This window comes from Microtus oregoni, unplaced genomic scaffold (assembly GCF_018167655.1).
Source record: "Microtus oregoni isolate MIOR12 unplaced genomic scaffold, Mior012 000048F_ref0000485, whole genome shotgun sequence".
In the NCBI taxonomy this organism is placed as follows: domain Eukaryota; kingdom Metazoa; phylum Chordata; class Mammalia; order Rodentia; family Cricetidae; genus Microtus; species Microtus oregoni.
The window spans coordinates 572,441-595,886 of record NW_024543222.1 but is presented as its reverse complement, the minus strand read 5'-3'; the positions used below and the strand labels follow the sequence as shown (position 1 = coordinate 595,886).

General features: G+C 48.1%; 1 protein-coding gene across 1 annotated transcript; it reads right to left on the bottom strand.

The window, feature by feature from the left end:
• Positions 1-13,582: 13,582 nt before the first annotated feature.
• On the bottom strand, positions 13,583-23,415 carry Sgsh (N-sulfoglucosamine sulfohydrolase). The gene is made up of 8 exons (XM_041635921.1): positions 23,300-23,415; positions 20,451-20,611; positions 19,069-19,174; positions 18,606-18,756; positions 18,150-18,306; positions 17,716-17,797; positions 15,921-16,124; positions 13,583-15,114 (listed from the first exon to the last, which is right to left on the bottom strand). The coding sequence occupies exons 1-8, from the start codon at positions 23,385-23,387 to the stop codon at positions 14,555-14,557; spliced, it is 1,509 nt and encodes a 502-aa protein (XP_041491855.1). The 5' UTR covers positions 23,388-23,415; the 3' UTR covers positions 13,583-14,554.
• Positions 23,416-23,446: the final 31 nt, after the last annotated feature.

Sequence of the window (23,446 nt, the reverse complement as noted above, 5' to 3'; positions counted from 1 at the left end):
CCAGCCTCCTGACTCCAACCTTGATCCACGGAAAGGTCAGCGCCCTGGGCAGAGCCTGGCTACTAAAAGTTCTGGCTGCAGTTGGTGAGGGCGGATTCCGGGGCAGAGCTGCAAACCCGGGACCGCTTTGGGCTCCCCTAGCATAACCAGCGCCCAGCGAAAAGGCATCTGAAGCTCCGCGGGTCGCCCCCTAGGACTCTTGGCCCTTGACACCCTCCCCCTGCCCAGTAGAACCTTGCATCCCGGTCCCTGGGGACCCTTGGTGTCCCTGAAACCCCCATCCTAGTCCTCGCATCACCGTCAGGAGCCTGAAAGCCTCTGGTTCGCACCTGCAGAGCCCGTGCCGTCTCTCAATCTCTGGCGCTCCGGTGCTGAATCAAGGGCCCGGCGCCGCCCCTTTGCCTCCCAGGCGCGCTTCCTGGCGCGAATTTCTGCCCGTTGGCGCCAAACTAGCCTGTCTTCCGGGAGGCCACTACAGCCACAGTGCGCCCATTGCCCTCTGATGTAGCGTCCATGCTACTACGTGTACTACGGTACTAAGCCTGTAGTGCAGAGCCTGCACTACAGGACCATTCGCGAGCTGGGCAAGGGCCTGGAGATTTAAACACACAAAGACACACAGGCAGAGACATGGGTCATCCTTGAAACAACTGTGTCCCTTTATTGTGTTCCAGAGCCGCTTATATAGGAATTCTTAACTGATAGCCACGCCCCAGCCAAACCCACCAGAAACCACTCCCCTGCCATCAGGAACTCCTGAGGGTCTCAAGCTCAGAGTAGCCACAAACACAGGAAAACAAGTTGTTTTGCTCAGAGCAGCTGCAAGCATAACAAGTTGTTTGCAGGAAATTCAGGGTCTGGAGTCCACAGCCCTCAACACTCGGAATCTAACACGATTTCTCATCAGGATTTCCCAGAGTGCACCAACCATAGCAGTATGAGGAGACGGAGAGCTCTAAGAGGTGCGAGTCCCTAGGTCCGGACTCCCAGCACCTTGGACAGTGTCCAGGACCTAGACCAGCCGAGGCCACCCTCAGAAGGACCTGAAAGACATCAGGGAGTCTACAGGTACCGCTGTCTACAGGTCTCTAGGATGCAAACTGGAGATCACCAACCCACCACCTGGAGGTCCACCTAGGTTACTGGCGGTAGTCACCGCTAGTGAATAACCACACTTGGGGAATCTCACAGACGTGCCCCCCACCCCCCACCTCAACCCAAAGCTTTACGTTCTAGCACGTGTGGACAGATAAAGCGTTTCTTGGGTCCTGGAATTGTGTAAATAACGGGACAGACCACAGAAGTCTATAAAACCAGAAACATCTTTATTCAAAAACACAGCGGGGACAGAAAGGCTTCTAACTAACTAGTAGTCCTAACTAGGACTAACAAGAATTATTTGACCCTGTAGCCACGAGGGAGGGCTGCAAATTCCTTCTTATAGTCAAACGTTATACAGGAGGCAGAGAGTACAAATTGGAATTTATGATTTTTTGGGCATCTCTTGAGCTAGCACTCTCTGGGCACCTCTGAGATGAGGAGGGGGATATCAGGGATTTATAGTTTCTGATTACAGGGTGTTAGTTTAAAATGTTTACATAGTCGTGGGTTCCTTTAAATTGTCTTTTTCCTACCTGGCAGAATGCAGGGCAGAGGGTCAAGGTGGCTATCAGTCCTAATATGTGTAGAGGCTACACGCGTACACTTTTTTTTCATATTCCAGGGCTCTTCAGATTCAAACACGTGAGCCTGTGGGGCCATTCTCATTCAAACCTCCACAGCAGTGAGGATGACCTTGCACTTTTGATTCTCCTGCATATGTCTTATTTAAAAACATATTTTTATTTCATGTGCACTGGTGTTCTGCCTGCACATATGTCTGTGTGCCTAGCCACCTCTCCATCCCCCCCACTCCCCCACCCTCCCCACCCCCCACCCCATCCCCCCCTTGCTTATGTCTTAGGTGCTGGGAATACACGTGTGTGCCACCATGCCTGGCTTTCTGCGGTGCTGGGAATGGCAAGCAGGGCTTCTAACAACTGATCTAAGTTCCCATTCCTCCCTGCAGCTCTCCAACTCTTCCCCAGTTCTCTGGAGCTGCTTTGTGCCTTACTCTGCTCCTTGCTGTCTTTCCTTGGTGAGCTCCTCCCTCCTCTCTGGGGGTTTGGATGAGAATGGTCTCCATAGGCTCCTATGTTTGAATACCTGGCCCCGGTTGTTGGACCTGTCTGGGAAGGAGTAGGAAGTGTGGCCTTTTGGAGGAGGCAGGTCACCGGGGGAGGGGGGGCAACTTTGAGGTTTTAAAAGCCCATTCCATCCGCAGTGCTCTCTGCCTCCTGCTGTCACATCAAGATGTGAGCCCGCAGCTCTGTGTCCTGGCTCTAACATCATAAGCTCCATCCCTCTGGAACCCATATGTCCCGTAAAACTGTTCCTTTATACGCCATGTTCTAGCACAGCAATAGAAAAGTAACTGAGATATTCTCAATCGCTCATCAGCCCCCAGAAAAACAAGCCTTAGGGGAGGGTGTGGTACCAAGGAGCAAGTAGCTGGGAAGAGGGGAATGTGTAAACTGGGGTGTGGGACTTAGAAGTGTAGAACAGGTACTTGTCGAGTACAGATTCAAGGGACACAGAAGCTGATATAGACCTTGATATATTAATAGGCATCTCAATAGATGTTAATGGAAGATCCAGAGGCTCTTTTTGCCAGACATAAAAATAGTGATAAACTCCCAAGTTCCCATGGGAGGGGGGGAGAGAAGTGGAGTGGGGACTTGCTGGTTTATGTCTAAATGCCAGTCTTTAGGTATTTCTTGGGACCAGATGTGTTTGTGGGACATTTTCTTGAATAGTGATTATATGGAAGGGCCCAGCCCACTGTAGACAATGCTGCACCTGGGTGGGTGGTTGTAGAAGCCCGTTCTCACAATGTCAGCGGGGTTTCCTGGAGTGGGGATCCTCAAGTCAGATGAGAGAAGCTGAGGCAGAAGACACAGGATAGAACCTGGAGGTCTCTCCGGCAGCTGGTTAGTCAAAACAAGCAGCCAAATAGACCAGAGTTTATTCCAGAACTTGCTTATATACAAGAGCAGAAAATGCATAGCACAGACTGTCAGTATCTTAACAAACCATTCCTGTTCTTGAGTGAGCAGCCTCCTCTCCAACATGGACTTGCCACTCAGAAGCAGCCGGACACTCACTCACTCTCTCTCTTTCTTTCTTTTTTTCTTTCTTTCTTTCTTTCTTTCCTGGGGGGAGGTTATTTTGTTTTGTTTTTGTATTTTGGGGTTTTTTTGTTTATTTACTTTTTATTACTTTATAAATAATACCAATCAAAATTTCCACTTCTTCCCCTCGTCCCACTTCCCTCCCGCTCCCCCACACACCCTACCAATCCTAAGAGAGGGCAGGTACTCTGTCCTATGGGAAGTCCAAGGCCCTCCCCTGTAACGGCGTAAGCGAATGCAGACAGATTGTAAAAATATATATACAGCTTTAATGGAGAAATAGACTTACAGAACCACCGTCCGTGGAGACCAGGAAAGCAGAAGCAGCAGCTGGGAGCACGCTCGCCAAACTTATAGGCAAACATTAGCCCGAGGCGAACACGCCCCCTTAGGGGCGGGACTTATCCCTACACTCCCCCTTCCATCCAGGCTTAGGAAGTTATGCATCCAAATAGACTAGGATCCCAAAAAACCAGCTACCTGAACAATCACCCAAAGTCTCATTTTGCAATGTTGAAGCAACCAACTTTGGCTAAGGCCTAGTGTAACTGACAGACCATTTTCAGATGCAGGAAAATTTTCAAAACCATTTTACCCTATCGTGGCAAGATTTGACAGTCCTGCTTATCCATTTCTGGATACTATGTAACTTATCAGTGGTTGAGGCATTGCCTTGCTGAAAGACCACTTTTGCCAAGAAGAAAACAAGCTCCAAGTGGAGTGTCTTCTGTGCTCAACATTCTCTGGGGATGCTGTCAGAAGCATTCATGTTTCATGTCAACAGAACCCTAAGTCATTTAAATACCAAGTTCCACAGATCCTTGAAGTGATTGAAGATTCCCTATCTAGACAGAATACAATCTCTATGTATCTAAAGAACCTAATTGATCTGACTGTATGTACAACAAACATGAACTATAATACTATGAAAATATACCCTAAAAGTTGTATAAATATACAAAATGTCCTAAACCGAGGTAGAAACATGCAAATATGCAATCTGACAAAATACCTTTGTATATATGTACAAATAATGTAAACAAAAGTAACAAATATAATTTGAAATTGTATCAATATACAAAACTATACCAATGTAAATTATCCATGAATAATAGCTCACAAGTATTCACTTTATTACTCACTATTACTATCCCCCCCCTTTTTTTTGAACAAACATAGTTTTCTCCCCAACCCTCTATCTAGTACAAGTAATAATCAACAACCCCTAAACAGTGTTCCCAACACCATGAACAAACTTTTTTGGATAGGGGGTGTTGCCTTCTAGAATTGCTTCCCGCTGTCATGGGGGCGAGGTTCTCTTATTGGGGTCCTACAAAAATTAAGTGGTGTGCCGGGCAGAGGTGGCGCACGCCTTTAATCCCAGCACTCGGGAGGCAGAGGCAGGCAGATCTCTGGGAGTTCGAGGCCAGCCTGGTCTACAAGAGCTAGTTCCAGGACAGGCACCAAAACTACAGAGAAACCCTGTCTCGAAAAGCCAAAAAAAAAAAAAAAATAGGTGGTCATTAAGTTCCAAAAATTACTGTCTAGTATAATTGCAAACAATTTCTGAGCAGTCAATAGGTTTTTTGTTGTTGTTGCTGTTTGTTTGCTTGTTTTTCTTTTTTTCTTTTTTCAAAGTTCTCATTTGGAGTTCTGGCCAGAATATGAGAAGGTGCACCATTTCATCAGCTGTCTTATATTAGCACTATCTACATCACAACATCATCTCAATTAGGTGGAGTGGTTGCTGTGAGGCCCTATCTTCTTCCTGGAAACTTCAAGATTACTGTAGGAAAAGGATCTGTAGGAAAATCTATAGTTGATCATGGAAAGCTTAAACATTATTTACATAGACATATACAGACATATATATTCAATGAAAAGTAAGATAGAGACAAAAATAGATATGAATTTAAAATTTTTTTTAAATTCTTTTTTTTCTGTCCTAAATCATATGGCTCTTGACATGAGACAGAAACTCTGAATTTTTCTTTTAACAACATGCTTGGATTGAGAGAAGGACAGAGCCATTGTCGAACTCTAAAATCAGCTCTATATATCCATAAATACATATGAATATATATTATATATATATATATATATATATATATCAGTTACCTGATCTCATAAATCAAAATTCTTTTTCTCGATGATCCCTGGTGCCTAGCTAATTTTCCTTCTGTCAGTATCCAAACATCCAGGGTCTCTTGAATTTTTAAAGATGATGTTTTGTTTAAAAAGAGGAACATGGGATGTACTCACTCATATTTGGTTTCTAGCCATAAATAAAGGACATTGAGCCTATAATTCATGTTCCTAGAGAAGCTAAATAAGGTGAATCCAAAGACAAACACATAGGCATCCTCAGGAATATTAACCTTCATCAGGCGATGAAAGGAGACAGAGACAGAGACCCACGTGGGAGCACCGGACAGAAATCTCAAGGTCCAAATCAGGAGCAGAAGGAGACGGAGCACGAGCAAGGAACTCAGGACCACGAGGGGTGCACCCACACACTGAGACAATGGGGATGTTCTATTGGGATCTCACCAAGGCCAGCTGGCCTAGGTCTGAAAAAGCATGGGATAAATCCGGACTAGCTGAACATAGCGGACAATGAGGAATACTGAGAATTCAAGAACAATTGCAGTGGGTTTTTGATCCTACTGCACGTACTGGCTTTGTGGGAGCCTAGGCAGTTTGAACGCTCACCTTACGAGACCTGGATAGAGGTGGGCAGTCCTTGGGCTTCCCACAGGTCAGGGAACCCTGATTGCTCTTTGAGCAGATGAGGGGGGGGGACTTGATCGGGGGAGGGGGAGGGAAATGGGAAGCGGTTGTGGGGACGAGGCAGAAATCCTTAATAAATAAATAAATTAAAAAAAACCATAAAAAAAATAAATAAATGAATTATTAGATCAGGTGTTATCCCAACAGCAGGCCTTATACTGGAAATGTCTTCCAATAATCTTTGAAAGTCATTAAGAGTCCACAACTGATCTCTATGAATTTATGCCTTTTCTGTTCTAGTTTTCTGTAAACCTAATCTGTAACCAATGTAATTAACAGAATCTCCTCTTTGAATCTTTTCAGGAGCAATTTGTGGTTGGTTTTTTTTTTTTTTTTTGTTTTGTTTTTTTTTTTTTTTTGTTTTTCGAGACAGGGTTTCTCTCTGTAGCTTTGGAGCCTGTCCTGGAGCTCCCTTTGTAGACCAGGCTGACCTCAAACTCACAGAGATCCGTTCAGGAGCAATTTGTAATCACCGTTTAGGCAAGGCATTCTTTACTTCTTCAAACATCCTTTCTAAAGTATCTATATTTGAATCAGATAACAAAATGTCATCCATATAATGGTAGATTATAGATTTAGGAAATTGCTTACAAATTATTTCCAATGGCTGGCTGACAAAGTATTGCCACAGGGCGGGGCTATTGAGCATTCCTTGTGGGAGGACGGTCCATTGATCTCTTCTAGTACGCTGAGAATTATTATAAGTAAGCACTGTGAAGGCAAACTTTTCTCTATCCTTTTCTTGTAAAGGTATAGTGAAGAAACAATCCTTTATATTGATAACTATGAGAGGCCATGCCTTTGGTAACAGAGAAGGCAGAAGAATTCCAGGTTGTAGAGGGCCCATAGGTTAAATAACCTTGTTGATAGCCCTTAGATCTGTCACCATTCTCCATTTTCCAGATTTCTTTTTAACAACAAATACAGGAGAATTCCAAGGGCTGGTAGATTCTTCTATATGTCGAGCATCTAGTTGCTCTTGTACCAGCTGTTCTAAAGCCTGCAACTTTCCTCAGCTAGAGGCCACTGCATAACCCATACTGTTTTCTCAGTTAACCATCTTGAAGGTAGGGCTATTGGTACCTCTCTGAAGGTTTATCGATTGCTTTTTGTTCTTGTATAGCCCAAATGGGTGGCGTCTGTCATTTATAATATCTTCTAATATTTTCCTCAGAAATATACGTTTTTGGCTTTGCAGGAATGTTAATCAGGGCATTCTATTGCTGCAATAGGTTACCCCCACAAATTCACTGCAATATTGACTATATATGGCCTTATTTTTCCTATTTGCCCTTCTGGCCCTATGCAATCAACCCATCTTGTGCTTTGTTTTATCTGAGATTGGATTCCAATTCCCAGGAACTGAACATCTACCTCTTGAAGAGGCCAATTCAAATGCCAAGATTCTGGAGTAATGATACTTACTCCGTGTCTGTGTCTAATAATCCTTCAATTAAAATGCCATTTATACAAACTCATAGCTTTGGTCTTTGATCGTTTATAGAAGTCTGCCAAAATATACATTTCCTCTGTCCTACTGGATTTTTTTTTAAATAATTCTCTACATTTAAACTCATCATTCAGGGGGCTGGAGAGATGGCTCAGTGGTTAAGAGCATTGCCTGTTCTTCCAAAGGTCATGAGTTCAATTCCCAGCAACCACATGGTGGCTCACAACCATCTGTAATGAGATTTAGTGCCCTCTTCTGGCCTGCAGACACACACAGACAGAATATTGTATACATAATAAATAAATAAATATTAAAAAAATAAACTCATCATTCAGACCAGTATTGCTTTTTACAGCAGGCACTGGATTTTTTAATTTTGTTGGTGAGACATGTTCTCCACTGTCACTGGGAATAACCGGACCACATTCATCATGGGGGCCTGCGAGAGGCCCCCCACGTGTTTCCCAGTGGTATCGGGTTGCCTTGTCTATCTTCATTGGTCCAATGGTGGCCTTCGTCACACCTCCTATAGAAACCTGAAGGTTGAGTCCTCCTATTTCTGCCATTCCCAGAGGAGGTATTATTCCTAGGAATCCGTTGTCTACAGTCCCTTCTCAGATGTCCCATTATACCACAATTAAAGCATTTGGTATTTTGATGTCTTCTCTTACCATTGGAAATTGCTTCTCCTACTCACACTTCAGTACCATAGTCAAGTGTCTCAACATTCATTGTATGCAAGACCATGGGTATATGCAAGATCCATGGGTGCTGATGTGATCTTTAAAGGCCCCAGGATCCCTTTGCCCTCAATGTTGGCATTCTCTTAAGCCAAAGATTCAATTATTATATGTCTAGCTGCCGAGTCAGTTACCCCTATTTGTACAGCCCTAGTTAGTCTTTGCAAAAAGTCACTAAAAGGTTCTCTCTGACCCTGTTAAACCCTAAGATATGATTCAACTCTCTTTCCTAGTTCCTGAATCCTGTCTCAAGCCTTTAAAGCTGCTGTGCTACATAGGGATGAGGTGTGGTCATCGTAAAGAGCTTGATCCTTAGGATCAGAGTAAGGTCTTAGAATTTGATCTAGGGAAATCTCAAGTCCATTTGCTTTTTCTTGTTGTTCTAAAATTCTTACCTCCTCTTTTAAAAAAGCATCTCCAAAGTAATTGCTGTCCACTTTCTAGGACTGCTGAGATTAACTGAGCCCAATCTTGAGGCTTTGCTACTGAAAGCCCATGTTTTGACATCTCCCTAACAAAAGACAAATGTAGTTTTTCAACTACAATTGCTCCCATGTATATTATTTGACAACCTTAGGGTACTTGGCACTACATACTTTTTCTGTGGTTATTACTGGAAAGGCAGGCAGAACTCTGGGGAAGCTATCACAGAGATTTTTATGTACCAACAAAGTTAAATTTTGCCTTTGTACCTTTTGTTTCTGGTCAACAAATTCGATAATTTCCTCAATCTTTTCAAATCTGTTTACCACTGCCTTTTGTAATGTCTGAAGCTCCTGTCCAGTGTTCTGCTCTGATGCCCTCATTGAGGATTCCAAGGTATGAAGTCTGTCCAGTAGAGATAATGTCTCATCCTTGGACATAAACTTTAGAGCATGCATATTACCTTCCTGGAGAGACGTTCCATCAGTCAATCTGTCATACCCCTTTGATAGAGTCCGATTAATACTTTCAACAGTGCGAATTCTCTCAAATAATGTTTCAGCATCTATTGTCATTGACTGGTTTTTATGTGCCAAATCAGCTGTTTCCTTCTCCAGAGTGCTGAATCTTTCTTTAAATAAATTACTATTAGTCTGTACCATTTCCAAGAGTATCTCAGTTGACTGAGTACTGTCAGTTAAATTGGCTGCATCCTTCTTCAGATTTCCAACCTCTTTCCTGAAAAGTGTGGTTTTAGTCTGAAAAGACTGCACCATTTCTAAAAATGCCTCATTTGTTCCCTACTGTCAAACCATTTTTTAAAAAAAAATATTTAGTAGAAGACTAATCCCCAGAAACAAAAATAGTGATGTAGAAGGGACATCATAGAAGTCTTGTAAAACCTTGCACATGGTGCAAGTAAAGAGGGTATGGAAACCTTGGACGGTGAGATTGTCTGACAAAGTGCCCCTTTAAATTAGCCACTTATGGTCTATATTTAGGATATTTTTTTTTTATTTTTCGAGACAGGGTTTCTCCATAGCTTTTTGGTTCCTGTCCTGGCACTAGCTCTTGTAGACCAGGCTGGCCTCTGCCTCCTATATTTAGGATATTAAATTCTACCTGTGGTTAAATTAGCTGGATTAGGTGCAAGAACTGTAACCTGCCAGTAGGTGTCATGGGCCACCTACAAAACTAATCCAGCGGAGCATAGTGGTACATGGTACATGTGAATTCACCCGTGGCCAGTCTGAATTCTGATTTTAGAGCAGAATGCTAAAAGATAAATCACAGACTGTGTGCTCTGCAGATGTCTAGAGCAATGGAATAAGCAAATGCAAACAAATCATTAGAACGCAGCAGAACAGCTGGCTCAGATGGGGGAAGGAGCCTGTGTGTCATGGAAATGTCTGCAGTGATCCCTGGTGGGAGGCAAATGGAAGGGTGTGAGGGTACTTGAAGCCAATCTGAGGCGTGTCCATAGAAAAGCAGCTGTGCGAGATTCTCTATGAACTGCTGGCTCCAGGAGCAGACCACAGCCTCATGAGGGAGGGCTAGTGTGGAGCCTGGCTGGGCAGTCAGCAGAGTTTGATCCAGCAACAATGTGTGACCCTGAGACAGCAGCCAGCAAGGGGTCAGATTTCAGGTCACTTGACCCACTGTGCTGAATGCGGGGTACTCGCATACAGGTAGACCTGTATGGGGTCAGATGTGTGTTATGTATATGGGACAAAGACTATTCCTGATTATATCTTGAGTTTGAATGAATAATGAAGACAATTCTGTATGATCTGGTATAAATTCAGTGGTTTCAATAGGCAAAATAACTTTCTGTATATTACAAATCATTAACTATGCTGAGAGCTTCTTTAAAATCTTAGTAACATGAGAATAGCATATAATTCTGCCTTCTGGACAGAACTATAAGGATTGGTTCCAATTTAGTTAAATCTTCTGATCTGTAACCTGTTTTTTCCTGATTTATTTGAATCAATATAAAATGTACGAGCTCCTGCTGTTGGTGTGTCATGTATAATGCAGGGAAGAGTCCAAGTAATTCTCTTTATAAGGATAATTCTATCACTTTTGGGATAATTGCTATTAATCTCTCCTAAGAAATTACCACAAGCTCTTTGCCAGGGTTCACTGTCTTCCCATATTTTTTAATTTCATTAGTAGTAAAAGGCATTATAATCCCTACTGACTCTATTCTTGCTAGTTGATGAAGTATCAATTTTCATTTTATAATTAATTCAGAGATATTTTCCACATAAATTTTTAATTTTTTAATCAGTTTATGTGGTAAAAAGATCCATTCTAATATAATCCCTCCGCATTAAAATTCCTGTAGGGAAAATTCTGGAAGGCAATATGACTAGAATGACATTAAGATTTGGATTCACCCAACCCACATGTGCCTCCTGTAATTTCTCTTCAACCAAAGTTAATTCTTTCTCAGCTTTAGCTGTTAATTTTCTGGGACTATTTATGTCTTTGTCACCATCAAAGGTTTGGTTTAAATGAATTATTAAATCATTTGTTGTCTTCACAGTGGGTCATAGATTAGAAATGTTTCCTAACAATCTTTGACAGTCATTAAGACCTCGCAGATGAAAAGGCGGGCTTAGGAGCAGAGTGGAATGGGGCAAAGAAAGCCAGCAGCAGGGAATAAACCCTGCTGGAGAGCCATAAAAGCTTAGGTATGTACTCATTCATTAGTGGATTCTAGCCATAAACAAAGGACATTGAGCCTATAGTTCATGATCCTAGAGAAGCTAAGTAATAAGGTGAACCCACAGAAAAACATATAGATCCTCCTGGAAGTTGGAAGCAGACAAGATCACCAGGCAAAATTTGGGAGCATGGGGGTGGGGTGGGGTGGGGCAAAGACGAGAGGGAGAGAGAAGGGAGAAGGGGAGGATTGGGGAGAGCTTGGGGGAGTGGGATGGTTGAGATGGAGGAAGGATGGATATGGGAGCAGGGAAGGAGATATCTTAATTGAGGGAGCCATTCTGGGGTTGGCAAGAGGTTTGGCTCTGGAGGGGTTCCCAGGAGTTCATGGGGATGACCCCAGCTAGGACCCTGGGGAGTGGAGGAGAGGGTGCCTGAACTGGCCTTGCCCCGTAGTCAGACAGATGACTATCTTGAATATCACCATAGAACTTTGTCCAGCGACAGATGGAGATAGAGACAGAGACCCACACTGGAGCACTGGACTGAGCTCCCAAGATTCAGTTGAAGAGCAAAAGGAGGGAGAATATTAGCAAGAAAGTCAGGACCACAAGGGGTGCACCCACTGAGACAGTGTGCCTGTGCTAATGGGAGCTCACCAAATTCAGCTGGACTGGGACTGAATGAGCATGGGATCAAACTGGACCCTCTGAATGTGGCTGAAAATTGGGGCAGACTGAAAACCCAATGATAATGGCACTGGGATTTGTCTCTTCTGTATGTACTGGCTTTTGGGATACTATTCTATTTTGATGTATACTTTTCTAAGCCTGGATGTAGGGTGGAGGGCCTTGAATTTCCCACAGGGCAGGGTACCTTGCCCTCTCTCATGTCTGGAGGGGGAGGAGGGAGGATGTGTGGGGGAGCAGGAGGGAAGTTGGAAGAGGGAAGGAAGTGGAAATTTTGATTGGTATTATTTATAAAGTAATAAAAAATGATTAAAAAAAGAAAAAAGTCATTGTTTCCAGTCAGTCTCTCATAATTTGAGATTTTTGTCTTCTAATTTTCTGTAAACCTGTTTTATAACCTAGGTAATTGATATAATCTCCTCTTTGTATTTTTTTAAAGATTTATTTATTATGTATACAACATTCTGCCTCCATGTATGCCCGCACGCCAGAAGAGGGCGCCAAATTTCATTACAGATGGTTGTGAGCCACCATATGGTTGCTGGGAATTGAACTCAGGACCTTTTGGAAGAGCAGTCAGTGCTCTTAACCGCTGAGCCATCTCTCCAGCCCTCCTCTTTGTATTTTTTTTTCAGGAGTAATTTATAATCCCCATTTAGGTAAATCTTTCTTACTTCTTCAAACATGCTTTCTAAGGTATCTCCATTTGAATCAGCTAGCTAAATGCCATCCATATAATGGTAAATTGTAGATTTAGACAATTTTTTATGTATTATTTCCAATGGTTGACTTACAAAATATTGGCACAGGGTGGGGCTATTGAGCACTCCCTTTGGGAGAAAGATCTACTGGTATCTCTTAGTAGAAAGAGAATTATTATATGTAGGTGCCATAAAGGCAATTTTTCTCTGTCCCTTTTTATAAGAGTATTGGTGAGGGAAGTCCTTCTGTCTATGTGTTGCTTTTATGGGTTAATGATTAAAGAACTGCTTTGAGCCTATGGCAGGGAAGAACAGAACTAGGCAGGGAAACTTAGGCTGTATGCTGGGAGAAAGAAAGGCAGAATCAGATAGACACCATGGAACTGCTGAAAACAGACATGCCGAAACTTTAGCCACTAAGCCACTGTCATGTGGTGATGCACAGATTAATGGAGATGGGTTAAATTAATATCTAAGAGTTAGTCAATAAGAAGCTAGAGATAGTGGGCCAAGCAGTGATTTACATTATACAGTTTCTGTGTGATTATTTCAGGTCTAAGCTAGCCGGGCAGCCAGGAACCAACCAGCACCCCCCTCCCAAAAAAATGATCTATGGATATATTCCTTTGTTTAGAATGTTGATTACAAGTTGTTATGGATAATGGTCAGGAGAAAAGCTAAACAAAGGATATTAGATTCAGAGTTCTTGTTATTTAAAAAATGAGGGGAGAAGTGGTGTAGGACAATTGTCTATATTCTGTCAATTATGTTTTAAATAAATGCTGATTGGCCAGTAGCCAGGCATGAAGTATAGACAGGACAACCAGACAGGAAGTAGAGACAGGTCAATAAGAACAGAATTCTGGGAAGAGGGAAGCTCTTTCTGCAGCTGTGAACCCACCACAGAAGAAGCAAGAAGTGACTGCCTTGCTGAAAAAGGTACTGAGCCATGTGGCTAACATACAGAAGAATAATGGGCTAATATAAGTTATAAGAGTTAATAAGAACCCTGAGCTAAAGGGGTCAATCAATGTATGATTAATATAGACCGCTGTGTGATTTCTTTGGGACTTAACGATTGCGGGAACCGGGCAGGACAGAAATCCCGACAACAGGCTGAGCCATAAGCTTGGTGTCACTCAAAGAGAGAGGATGAAGGGCAAGAGAGGGACCACTGTCACACCCTGTCCCCAGTTACCCTAAGAAAGGACAAGCTGAGCCCAGAAAGACCACAGAATCAAGCTCATCACCTCTGAGAAACAGTGAGGTTTCTGACCAAGCATGTACTCGACGAGGGTAGAATGAAGGCAAAAGCAAGCCCAGGGCCTCCTAAGGCTTCCTCTACACCAACGCTGGTTGCAGCAGTCAGTGTGGTTCACCCACTGACCACAGGGCACACAGTTCTGTACTCCTATTAGAATAAAGAACTTGAAAACATCCCTGGACTTCAGAAACCAGAGGGCTTTGAAACCCCAGACCTTACCCTTTATCTGCAGGTCAAACTTGGGATTCTGCCCACCCAAGTTAGCCCTAGAACTCCTGGGTCAGTCCACGCAGACGTGAGGACAGCAGTGTCCTGATGTGGTGACAACATGGGGAGTGCATGCCTGAGCTCTTCTCCAGGAGGCAGGAGTGGCATCCCACATTACAGGGGCCCCTCCTCAGATGGGTGTGTAGGGGGGGGCTGTTAGCACTGACTCCATTGTCCCTCCCTTCCCGTCTGAGTAGAGGCAGGAGTGGCATCCCACATTACAGGGGCCCCTCCTCAGATGGGTGTGTGGGGGGGGGCTGTTAGCACTGACTCCATTGTCCCTCCCTTCCCATCTGAGTAGAGGCAGGCTGGCAGCTGCCCCAGGGACCATCAGAGCTCATTGTGAAGAGGTCGGCACTGCGGTGTGAGCTTTTCCTCCAGGATCCCGTCAGGGGCGCACACCCAGGGGTCATGCGTCTCCCACTGCCACTTAGTCAGTTGGGCTTTCAGCATCTCCAGCACTTGAGAGAAGTGTGGGTCAGCGGCCAGGTTCTGTGTCTCTCGAGGGTCCCGGCTGACATCGTAGAGTTCCCAGCGTTCCCGGTAGTAGTAATGGTGTAGATCCTTGTACCAGCCTGTGGGCTGGCCAGCTGTGGTTCGGTTCAAGAGGTCCTGGAAGGTCGGCGAGACATAGAAATCTTGGTCGATGGGAAATGGCATCTTGAAGCTGAGGTTGTGAATGAGGCGGAAGTTCTGGTGGTGTACCGAGCGCATGGGGTAGGACATGGTGACCTCGTGGTGGCTCTGGCTGCCGAAGACAGTGGCCCAAAGGGGCTCTGCCTCCAGCGCTGGCAGGAGGGATCGGCCTGTGAGCTGGATCGTCTTTGAGCCAAAGATGGCATAGCTGGGATATGGAATGGAGAACCAGTCCAGGATGGTGGGGGTGAGGTCTGCAAAGAAATAGCCCTTAGCAGGGGTCCCTGAGGGACACAGAGCCCTTCGGAAGGGGTGAACCTGAGCCTCTCTGGAAATCCCATGGACACCCTGTGTGACCAGATCACCAGCAGGGAGGAACAACACTGGATTGCACCTCTTGTCATTGGTCACCTCTGGCTTGTGGAGCCATTAATGGTGTAACCAGAGGCTCCATCTTGCTGAGAACTAGGGTCCTTCTAAAATCCTATGGGTCCTGGGTAGGGAGGACTCAACTACTAACTCTGGGTGGGTCACAGGGTTCCCTCTCTCATGGTTTGGGGCCACACAGAGAGGTAGGTGCAAGCTGGAGTGAGCCTATCTCATAACCCCTAAGAACACAGGCTCTTCCAAGCAGTGGTCTAGGCACAGAAAGCTGCCAGGGGCGGCTTAACTCAGCCCCTCTATCTCCCACACCTGCAGGCTTGTTTGCTCATTCAGGGCACGGGTTAGACAACCTTGAGAACCAGTTCCTCAGAGCTGAGTCATGAGAGGCTGTAGATCCTGAGAAAAAGGGAGATATCACACTGGTTCTCCAGTGGGTAACCCACCACCCACTAGTACCACCTGGGCCCCCACCAGATACTTGGGGGTCATGGCATGACAGGAACAGGCCTCCCAAGTGACTTTTTCTCACGTAATAGAGGAGGCTGTCTCTTCCCTGCCTAGCTGGAGGAACACTACCTAGGTCAGGGGAGCACTCCAGCATCTGACCCATGCCAGTCCCACTGGAGGCTGGCTTCACCTATCCCCTCCCATGAGACAGACAGACAGACAGACATACCTAGGAGGCTCACGTAGGCCTCGCTGACCTGGCCCCAGCGTTGTGGGTGCTCTGGGGATGACAGCAACAGAGGTTCAGCTGTACCAGGCCAGTAAAGGTTGGTCCTGCCACTGGGGAACGGGATCCCATTGTCGGATGTGAAGACGATGAGGGTGTCATTCAGCACGCCGGCACCTCGCAGCTCCTGCAGTACCAGCCCCACCCCTGAGGAGGGGGAGGAAGGGGAAGGCTCAGGTACATGTATGTGTTCATTCATCCCCGGGTTCTGTTACTTTCTGGCCCTGAAACATGCTTTTGTCCTTTCCACAAGCCCGCCTCAGTCCAACACCACAGAGCTCCTGAACTTGAGCAGGGTCACAAGGCTTCTGCGGACGGCTCATCCCTTAGGACAGCTGTCACACTAGGCAGCTGCTACTGCCCCAAGCTGGCTTCTTGTTTTAGAATCTTGTGTCTGTCCTGTGGAGCCTGAAGACAGGACACCCAGGGCTCTTCTAACAGCGTCAGTAGGAACATGATCCCAGGACTAGTGCCTGCAGGGCTTGAATCCCCACCCTAGATATCAGCAGAAGTCTGTCACTGTGACCAGTTGTAAGTTAAGGATCGCAGGAGGACAATATCCCCAGGTCCCCAGGTAGGTGCTTCTCAGTGAAGCCAGGAGCAGTGAGTCACTTCTGTAATCCCACACTAGAAAGGCAGAGGCAGGAAAACTGGGAATTCAGAGACAGCCTGGGCTACCTAACGAGTTCCAGGCTAACCTGAGCTATAGCAAGACCCTGTCTCAGAAGACAGCACCAGGGCAATGGCAAATCAGCTAAGAGCTTGCCACGCATGAGTTGGGATCACATCTCGGATCCCAGAAACCCACGTAATTGCCAGGTAAGTGAGAGCCTACCAGGAATTCCAGCCACGGAAGGTAGAAATGGGATCCCCAAAGCAAACTGGCCACAAGACCAGACGGGTTAGCAAGCTCTAGGTTTGATTGGCAGATCCTGTCTCAGTAAATAAGGTGAAAGAGAATGAGGACAATTTCTAACGTCAGCTCAGGCCTCCACATGCACACATACATCTGTAAACCCATACACACGTGAAAACACACACACACACATATGGAAAATAAAGAAAAACTTGTCATTAAATAAAAAGAAGGGGCTCTGGAGGCGGATCTCTGTGAGTTTGAGGCCGGCCTGGTCTACAAGAGCTAGTTCCAGGACAGGAACCAAAAACCTACAGAGAAACCCTGTCTCGAAAATCAAATAAATAAATAAATAAATAAATAAAAAGGGATGGGGCTGGAGAGATGGCTCAGTGGTTAAGAGCACCAGCTGCCCTTCCAGAGGACCCGGGTTTGACTCCCGGCACCACACAGAAGCTCACAGCCGTCTGTAACTCCATTCCAGGGATCTGATGATGTCTTTTTTAGACCTCGGCGGGCAGTGCATGCATGTGATGCAAATCACACACACAGTGAAATAAAAGTAAGTATTTAAAAAGAAGAAGAGCTACAGTCCAAAGGGGAAAAGACACACCGCTAAGCAGGGACACACGGCTAAGCAGAGACACACCGCTAAGCAGGGACACACCGCTAAGCAGGGACACACCGCTAAGCAGGGACACACCGCTAAGCAGGTAGTGCGAAGCAGGTGCTGGAACCTACAGCAACATGGCCACGAGCCAAGGAAAACTGAGGCCTCAGGCCTTCAGCACCCACCCGGTTATTCACACTGTGTTGAGCCCAGCCTGGCTGGAAGTTCCAGGGCTTGTGGTGGGAGAGACAGCCCGGGTCACTAGAACCCACCTTGGTCCATCCGGCCGATGGTGGTGTACTGGGCGGCTAGGTCTGCACGGGCTGCCGGTGTGTCTGGGACAAAGTAAGGCACCTGAGGCGGAAGGCAGGGGGAGGCGTCTGAGGCTGGACGGGGCATGGGGATATTTTTTACTGGATGGAAGACAGGGTACAGTGCCCTCCTCCAACTCTACCGTGAACGAACTGGTCAAAACCAGCTTGATTCTATGCACACACACACACACACACACACACTATTTCACCTTGGGGATCCAAGGTTCTCTCTGCAGCCCACACAGAAGGACCTGGAGCCCACAGAGTCAAATCTTCTTCTACACATTGTGCCAGATCACGGGGTAAGGGCTGCACGCTCTAAGGAGGGTGGGGCCCTGGATTTGGGGAGGATGGGTTGGGTGTCTTGGAAGCACAGCAAGGGCCCTTCCTACCTTCACATCCTGGGGGTCGTAGGTCTGCGGTGTCCAGTCTGGAATGAGCCCCATGCCACTCTCCCCGTTGCCAAACTTCTCACAGAAGGTTCCGTACTGGGGCTGGGAGTGCCCGCAGCGGTGGGGGTCATGGAAAGCCACGTAGAGGAAGAAGGGCCTGGATGCGGGGAGGGGGTCAGTATGGGGGGGGGGGGTCACGACCAGGCTGCTGTCTTGACCCTAAGAGGCTCAGTTCTTAGGAAGGCACACTTCAGCTTGGCTTACTCCTACCGGCAGGCAACCCTGTCCCCTTCACTACCTCAGTCTCGTCTTGCCCCTCTTCTGGGTATTTAGAATGTTTTCCTGGGCCCCTGCCACAGTCTGTCCACAGCTGTGGACCCAGGGATGAGAGCCTACACCACTGTTGAGGGGTCTGGCCTCCCTCCCCAGAGGGGCCCAGGACAGAACCCTCCATACCTGTCATCCTGACTCTGCAGGAATTTCCGGACTAGCTGCTTAATTCTAGTGATGTTCCGCCCCACCTGCAGCACAGAGCTGTTCTCCTCGGTGAACGCAAAGTCAAAGGGGTACACCGTATCCGGACCCACATGCTTCTTCCCAATGATGCCTGAGGGAGCACCAGAGATGTCTGTCCAGAGGGCAGTCTGTCCCTTATCCTGCCCAAGCCCTGAAAGTGTGGCTGCTGTGTGGACTTTGGTCCGGTCCTAAGAGTGACTGAGAACCCAGGACATCCCTCGCCGAGAAGCTAGGAACAGTCACCAAGCGGCCTGGCACCTGCATCCTGACGGGCCCATCCTCACCTGCATGCCCGCTGGCCTGGCAAAGCAGCAGGTCACACAGCATGAGACTGACTTCAGCTCGGACCAGGAGGGGTCAGAGAGGGACCACTCACCCGTACGGTGCCCTGCCCACGCCTCACCTGTGCGCACTCCAGCCTGGCGGAGCAGCAGCGGCAAGCTCTGCACCTTGTCGAAGGAGTTGAAATGATGCACATCCTGGTGCAGCCCATACATGCCATTCTGGTGCTACAGACAGATGCCAGACGCTGTGAGACCAGGCTCCACACCCCACAGCTCATCCCAGGAGCCTTCAGGACGCTGGCCCGAAGGGAGCTCCACCCTGTTCTTCTCCCTCCTGTGACAGGGACACCAGCAGGGAGGAAAGGACAAGCTGCACACTGAGTTTGATGCAAGCCTGGGCCTAGACCCTGTCTCGGAAAAGGCTGGGGTTGTACGAGATGGCTCAGCTGGAAACGTCTAATGACGACCTGAGCTCGGTCCCTAAGAACCACATAGCGGGAGGAGAGAACCCACTCCCACAAGCTGTCTCTGCCCTCTAAAGACTCCCTCACACAAGATAAATTTTAAAATGCAATTCAAAACTTTAGACCAGAAAAACATACTGATGCACGGTCTCTGTATGTACCCAGCTGTCCTGGAACTCATTCTGTGGACGAGGCTGGGCATGTGGTCACGGAGATCCCCCTGCCTCTGTCTCCTGGTGTGCTAGGATTAAAGGAGTTTAAAACAGAGACCTTGGGAAAGAAGTAAGTCCTGACGTGAGCTACAAGGAGCAGGACTGTCAGGGATGCTGAGCTCAGTGTCACAGCTAGTCACAAAGGCGGACAATGGTGAGGCCGCCCACAGGAGGGCCCTGGAGTCTTCAGATGCAGGGACAGCGTGGAGCGGGGTCTGGCAGGAATGGGCAATCCTACGCAATGAGGATAGCTAGAGGAAATTCTAGAAACGGATGGTGGGGGTGGCTGCTGCCGTGTGATTGGGTTTCACACCACTGACCATGCACCGAAAAACTGTCCAGACGGCAGATTTTATGTTTTATGTACTTTACCATAACAACGAAAAGAGGAAGTGCCTTAGTATCGCACTGGAGGGCACGACCTACAGCAGATCTGAGCGCAGAGCTGGGGGGGGGGGGAGGTGTGCAGGCTCTGGGGAGGAGGTGTGCAGGCTCTGGGCTAAGCACTGTACCCACAGAGCCCTGCTTGGACAACCCAGTGATCTGTGAGTGACACGTCACAGACAAGGACACTAAGGCACAGAGAGGGATGATGTCTGCTTGTGGCCACAGAGCGGCAGAGCCACCTGAGCTGATGGGGGTGGAGCAGAGCCCTGGTCTGCACTGGAGACCTCTGGGCTGTATCTGCTCATCAGGAAGCACAGGAAACTGAGCTGCACCACGGGCAGCACCTCAGGGCAACGGGGCGGGGGAGGGGGTTCCCCTGGGCCCTGGAGTCACCTACCTACCCACCCTCCCTCACTCCATCCCGCTAGCTGCTCTCACCTGGGGCAGGCCGGTGAGGAGGCTGGCGCGGCTGGGGGAGCAGCTGCTGACAGAGGTGAAGGCATTGCGGAAGATGAGGCTGTGGCGGGCCAGAGCATCCAGGTGAGGGGTGGTGATGGCACTATTGTTGTAGGCTCCACTTTCAAAGCCTCCATCGTCCGCTGAGGAGCACAGAGCAGAGGGTGTGTTGGCTGGGGTGGGGGGGGTAGTGTTGGGGGACCCAGGTACTGCTGCAAAGGCTTGGCCTTGTGATTCTCAGGAGGGCAAGATGCTCCCAGAAAGCAGGGTACCCAAGGGCGAGTGGTGCTAGGCCTGATGATACAGAAGCTTGTGAGCAAGCAGGGAACACACAGGCAGGCAGGATCCCTGACTAGATGTGTTATCAGGGAGAGATGGTGCATGGCTTGCATGGAACCCAATTCTCAACACTCAGATGGGGCTTCACAGATGGGCTAGTGGGGGAGAAGCATGACACCCCAACAAACTTGGTGTCCATCTAGGCCTGTTAGTAGGTGGTTGTAGGCAGACTGCTTGTTTGTTCCCGGCCTCCCAGACCCAAAATAATCACACAGAAACTGTATTAATTAAAACACTGCTTGGCCATTCATTTAGGCATATTGTTAGCTAGCTCTTATATCTTACATTAACCCATCTCTATTAATCTGTGCATCAAAACGAGATGGTGGCCTACCAGCAAGTTTCCAGCTGGTGGCCTCTGTCTCTTTTCCTCCAGCGACTACATGGCGTCTCTTTGACTCCACCTACTCTCTCCTCCTCTATCTGCTTGGAATTGCCACCTTGCCCCATTCTGCACAGCAACAGGCCCAAAGCAGCTTCGAGGGGAATCCCACATCAGGTGGTGGCCTGGTGTAATCACTGCAGGCTACTGAGCTACCCTGGGCTCTTCAGACAGTTCACAAGGTGCCAGACAGCCAGGAGAGCCACGCTCAGGACACAGCTGAGGATGTGTTTGTGTGCGTGCGTGCGTGTGTGCGCACCACACCTCTGCCTCTCACTGAGACACAGTCCTCTTCCCCAGGGGCTGTAGTCCTGCGGACTGTTTCTCCCCTCCACCCTACAGGAGGCACCTGAAGCCTAGAGAACTGACAAGTCGCACACACAGCCACTGCTGGGCAGTGGAAATGAGGACAGGTCACCCAGGTCCTATAGCTGTCCTCTGCGCTGCAGCAGAGGACATCAGGGGTACCCCAGAAGTAGCAGGTGGGAACCCCAGGGCAACATGTCACCCACCAGTCTCAGGCAGCACAATCCTTGAACAGAGGTGGATGGCCAACCTCCAGTCCAGCTACCATCCTCCATCCCAAGGACCAATGACAACTGGGCAGGTGGGAGGACAGGTGGGAGGACAGACAGGAGGATGGGAGGGAGGGCAGGTGGGAGGACTGGCGGGAGGACAAATGGCATACAGTCGTGTTTAGTGTGCCTTCTGCTGCAGGACAGGAAGAATGCTGCGTCTGCCCACAGAGGTCTCAGCACCCGCCTGTGACCCTGAATTGTGTCCTTCCAAAATTCATGCTGTTATTTTCTCTAACAATTAAATGAAGACATGAAGGTGGGGTCCAACTCAGCAGGGCTGTGACATTTCTCTGTCGTATTAGGAAATGAGATGCTTGTCATCTAAAAGCCAGGAAGGCCTCTGAGGAGCTGGCTCTCTGGTCCCAGTCTCTCCAGACTCTGGAACTGTTAGAAAATACACTTGTTTGTCAAAAACCTGACCTGTAGGTAGTTCTCTCTCTCTCTCTCTCTCTCTCTCTCTCTCTCCCTCTCCCTCTCCCTCTCCCTCTCTCTTTCCCTCTCCCTCTCCCTGTGTGTGTGTGTGTGTGTGTGTGTGTGTTAATCTCAATTTTATGCTTTGTGGATATTTTGCCTGCATGTATACACATGTGCCCACAGACACCAAAAGCGGTGTCAGATGCCCCACAGCTGGAGTTACAGGCAGTTGTGAGCCGCCATGTGGGTGCTGGATACTGAACTGAGTCCTCTGGAAGAGCAGCCAGCCCTCTTAAGTGCTGAGCCAGCTCTCCAGTCCCGAGTCTGTAGGGTTTGTGTTGTTATAGCTATCCAAGCTGAGATAGGACCGAGTTTCCGCAGCTACACAGTCTGGGCTCCGGAAGGCTCCGGGACCAATCCCTACCCGGTGTATGTGCAGCCTGAGCCGGCTTCATTAGTGCCCCGCTACTCCCCGCCCCCTGCCCCGTGGAGATGTGACCCGTAGTGGTGCTGACACAGCACTGTTTATGTTACAATTACCCAAATGACCTGCCCAGACACCACAGAGTTTATCAGAAAGAGTGGGTCTGGCCCGGGGCCAGACCTCAGAAGGATTGGACTGTCACAAGCCAGGCACTGATCACTCAAACAGGAAGTCTCGTGAATGCTGGGGGAATTTGGGGTTCCTAAGAGGAGCTGAGGGAGTTTGTGTGGGCCGTGGAGGGCTGTACCTTTGAGCCAGCGGTGGAGAGCAGTTGGACTGGGACACCCTGCAACTCGGGTACCAGTCTCTCTTTTGGAATTTTCTCAGCGATCTGTGAACCCCCTAGCTCTGCTAGACCGCTCAGCCTAAGTAGCTGGGCTCCACGGGGTTTCCCTGGCTTCTCTGACTACAGATGAGGGAGTGCTGGGCCAGACCGGGCAGGGCAGAAGCGGGAGGGCCAGCCGCACGTAGTGTCACTAGGAAGAATCCCCCATCATGGATGGCAGGGGGGCTGCAAGGGAATTGGCGGCGCACCGGAGTCACCACGGGCCACAAGAGGGGAGGAGCAGAGTGGCCGCTTCTGGAGGCAGCAGCAAGCGGCCGTGGACGGCCAGCCAGGGGCGGCGACACTCACCAACTATCAGCAGCACATTGCGCGAGTGCACACTGCAGAGTCCCAGAAGCAAAAACACCAAGCAGCAGGACAGTCCCTCGGTGTGCATGGCGGCACCCGCCTGGGTGAGCGGTTCCGGTTCGGTCCCTCCCCACGGTCACGTGCACG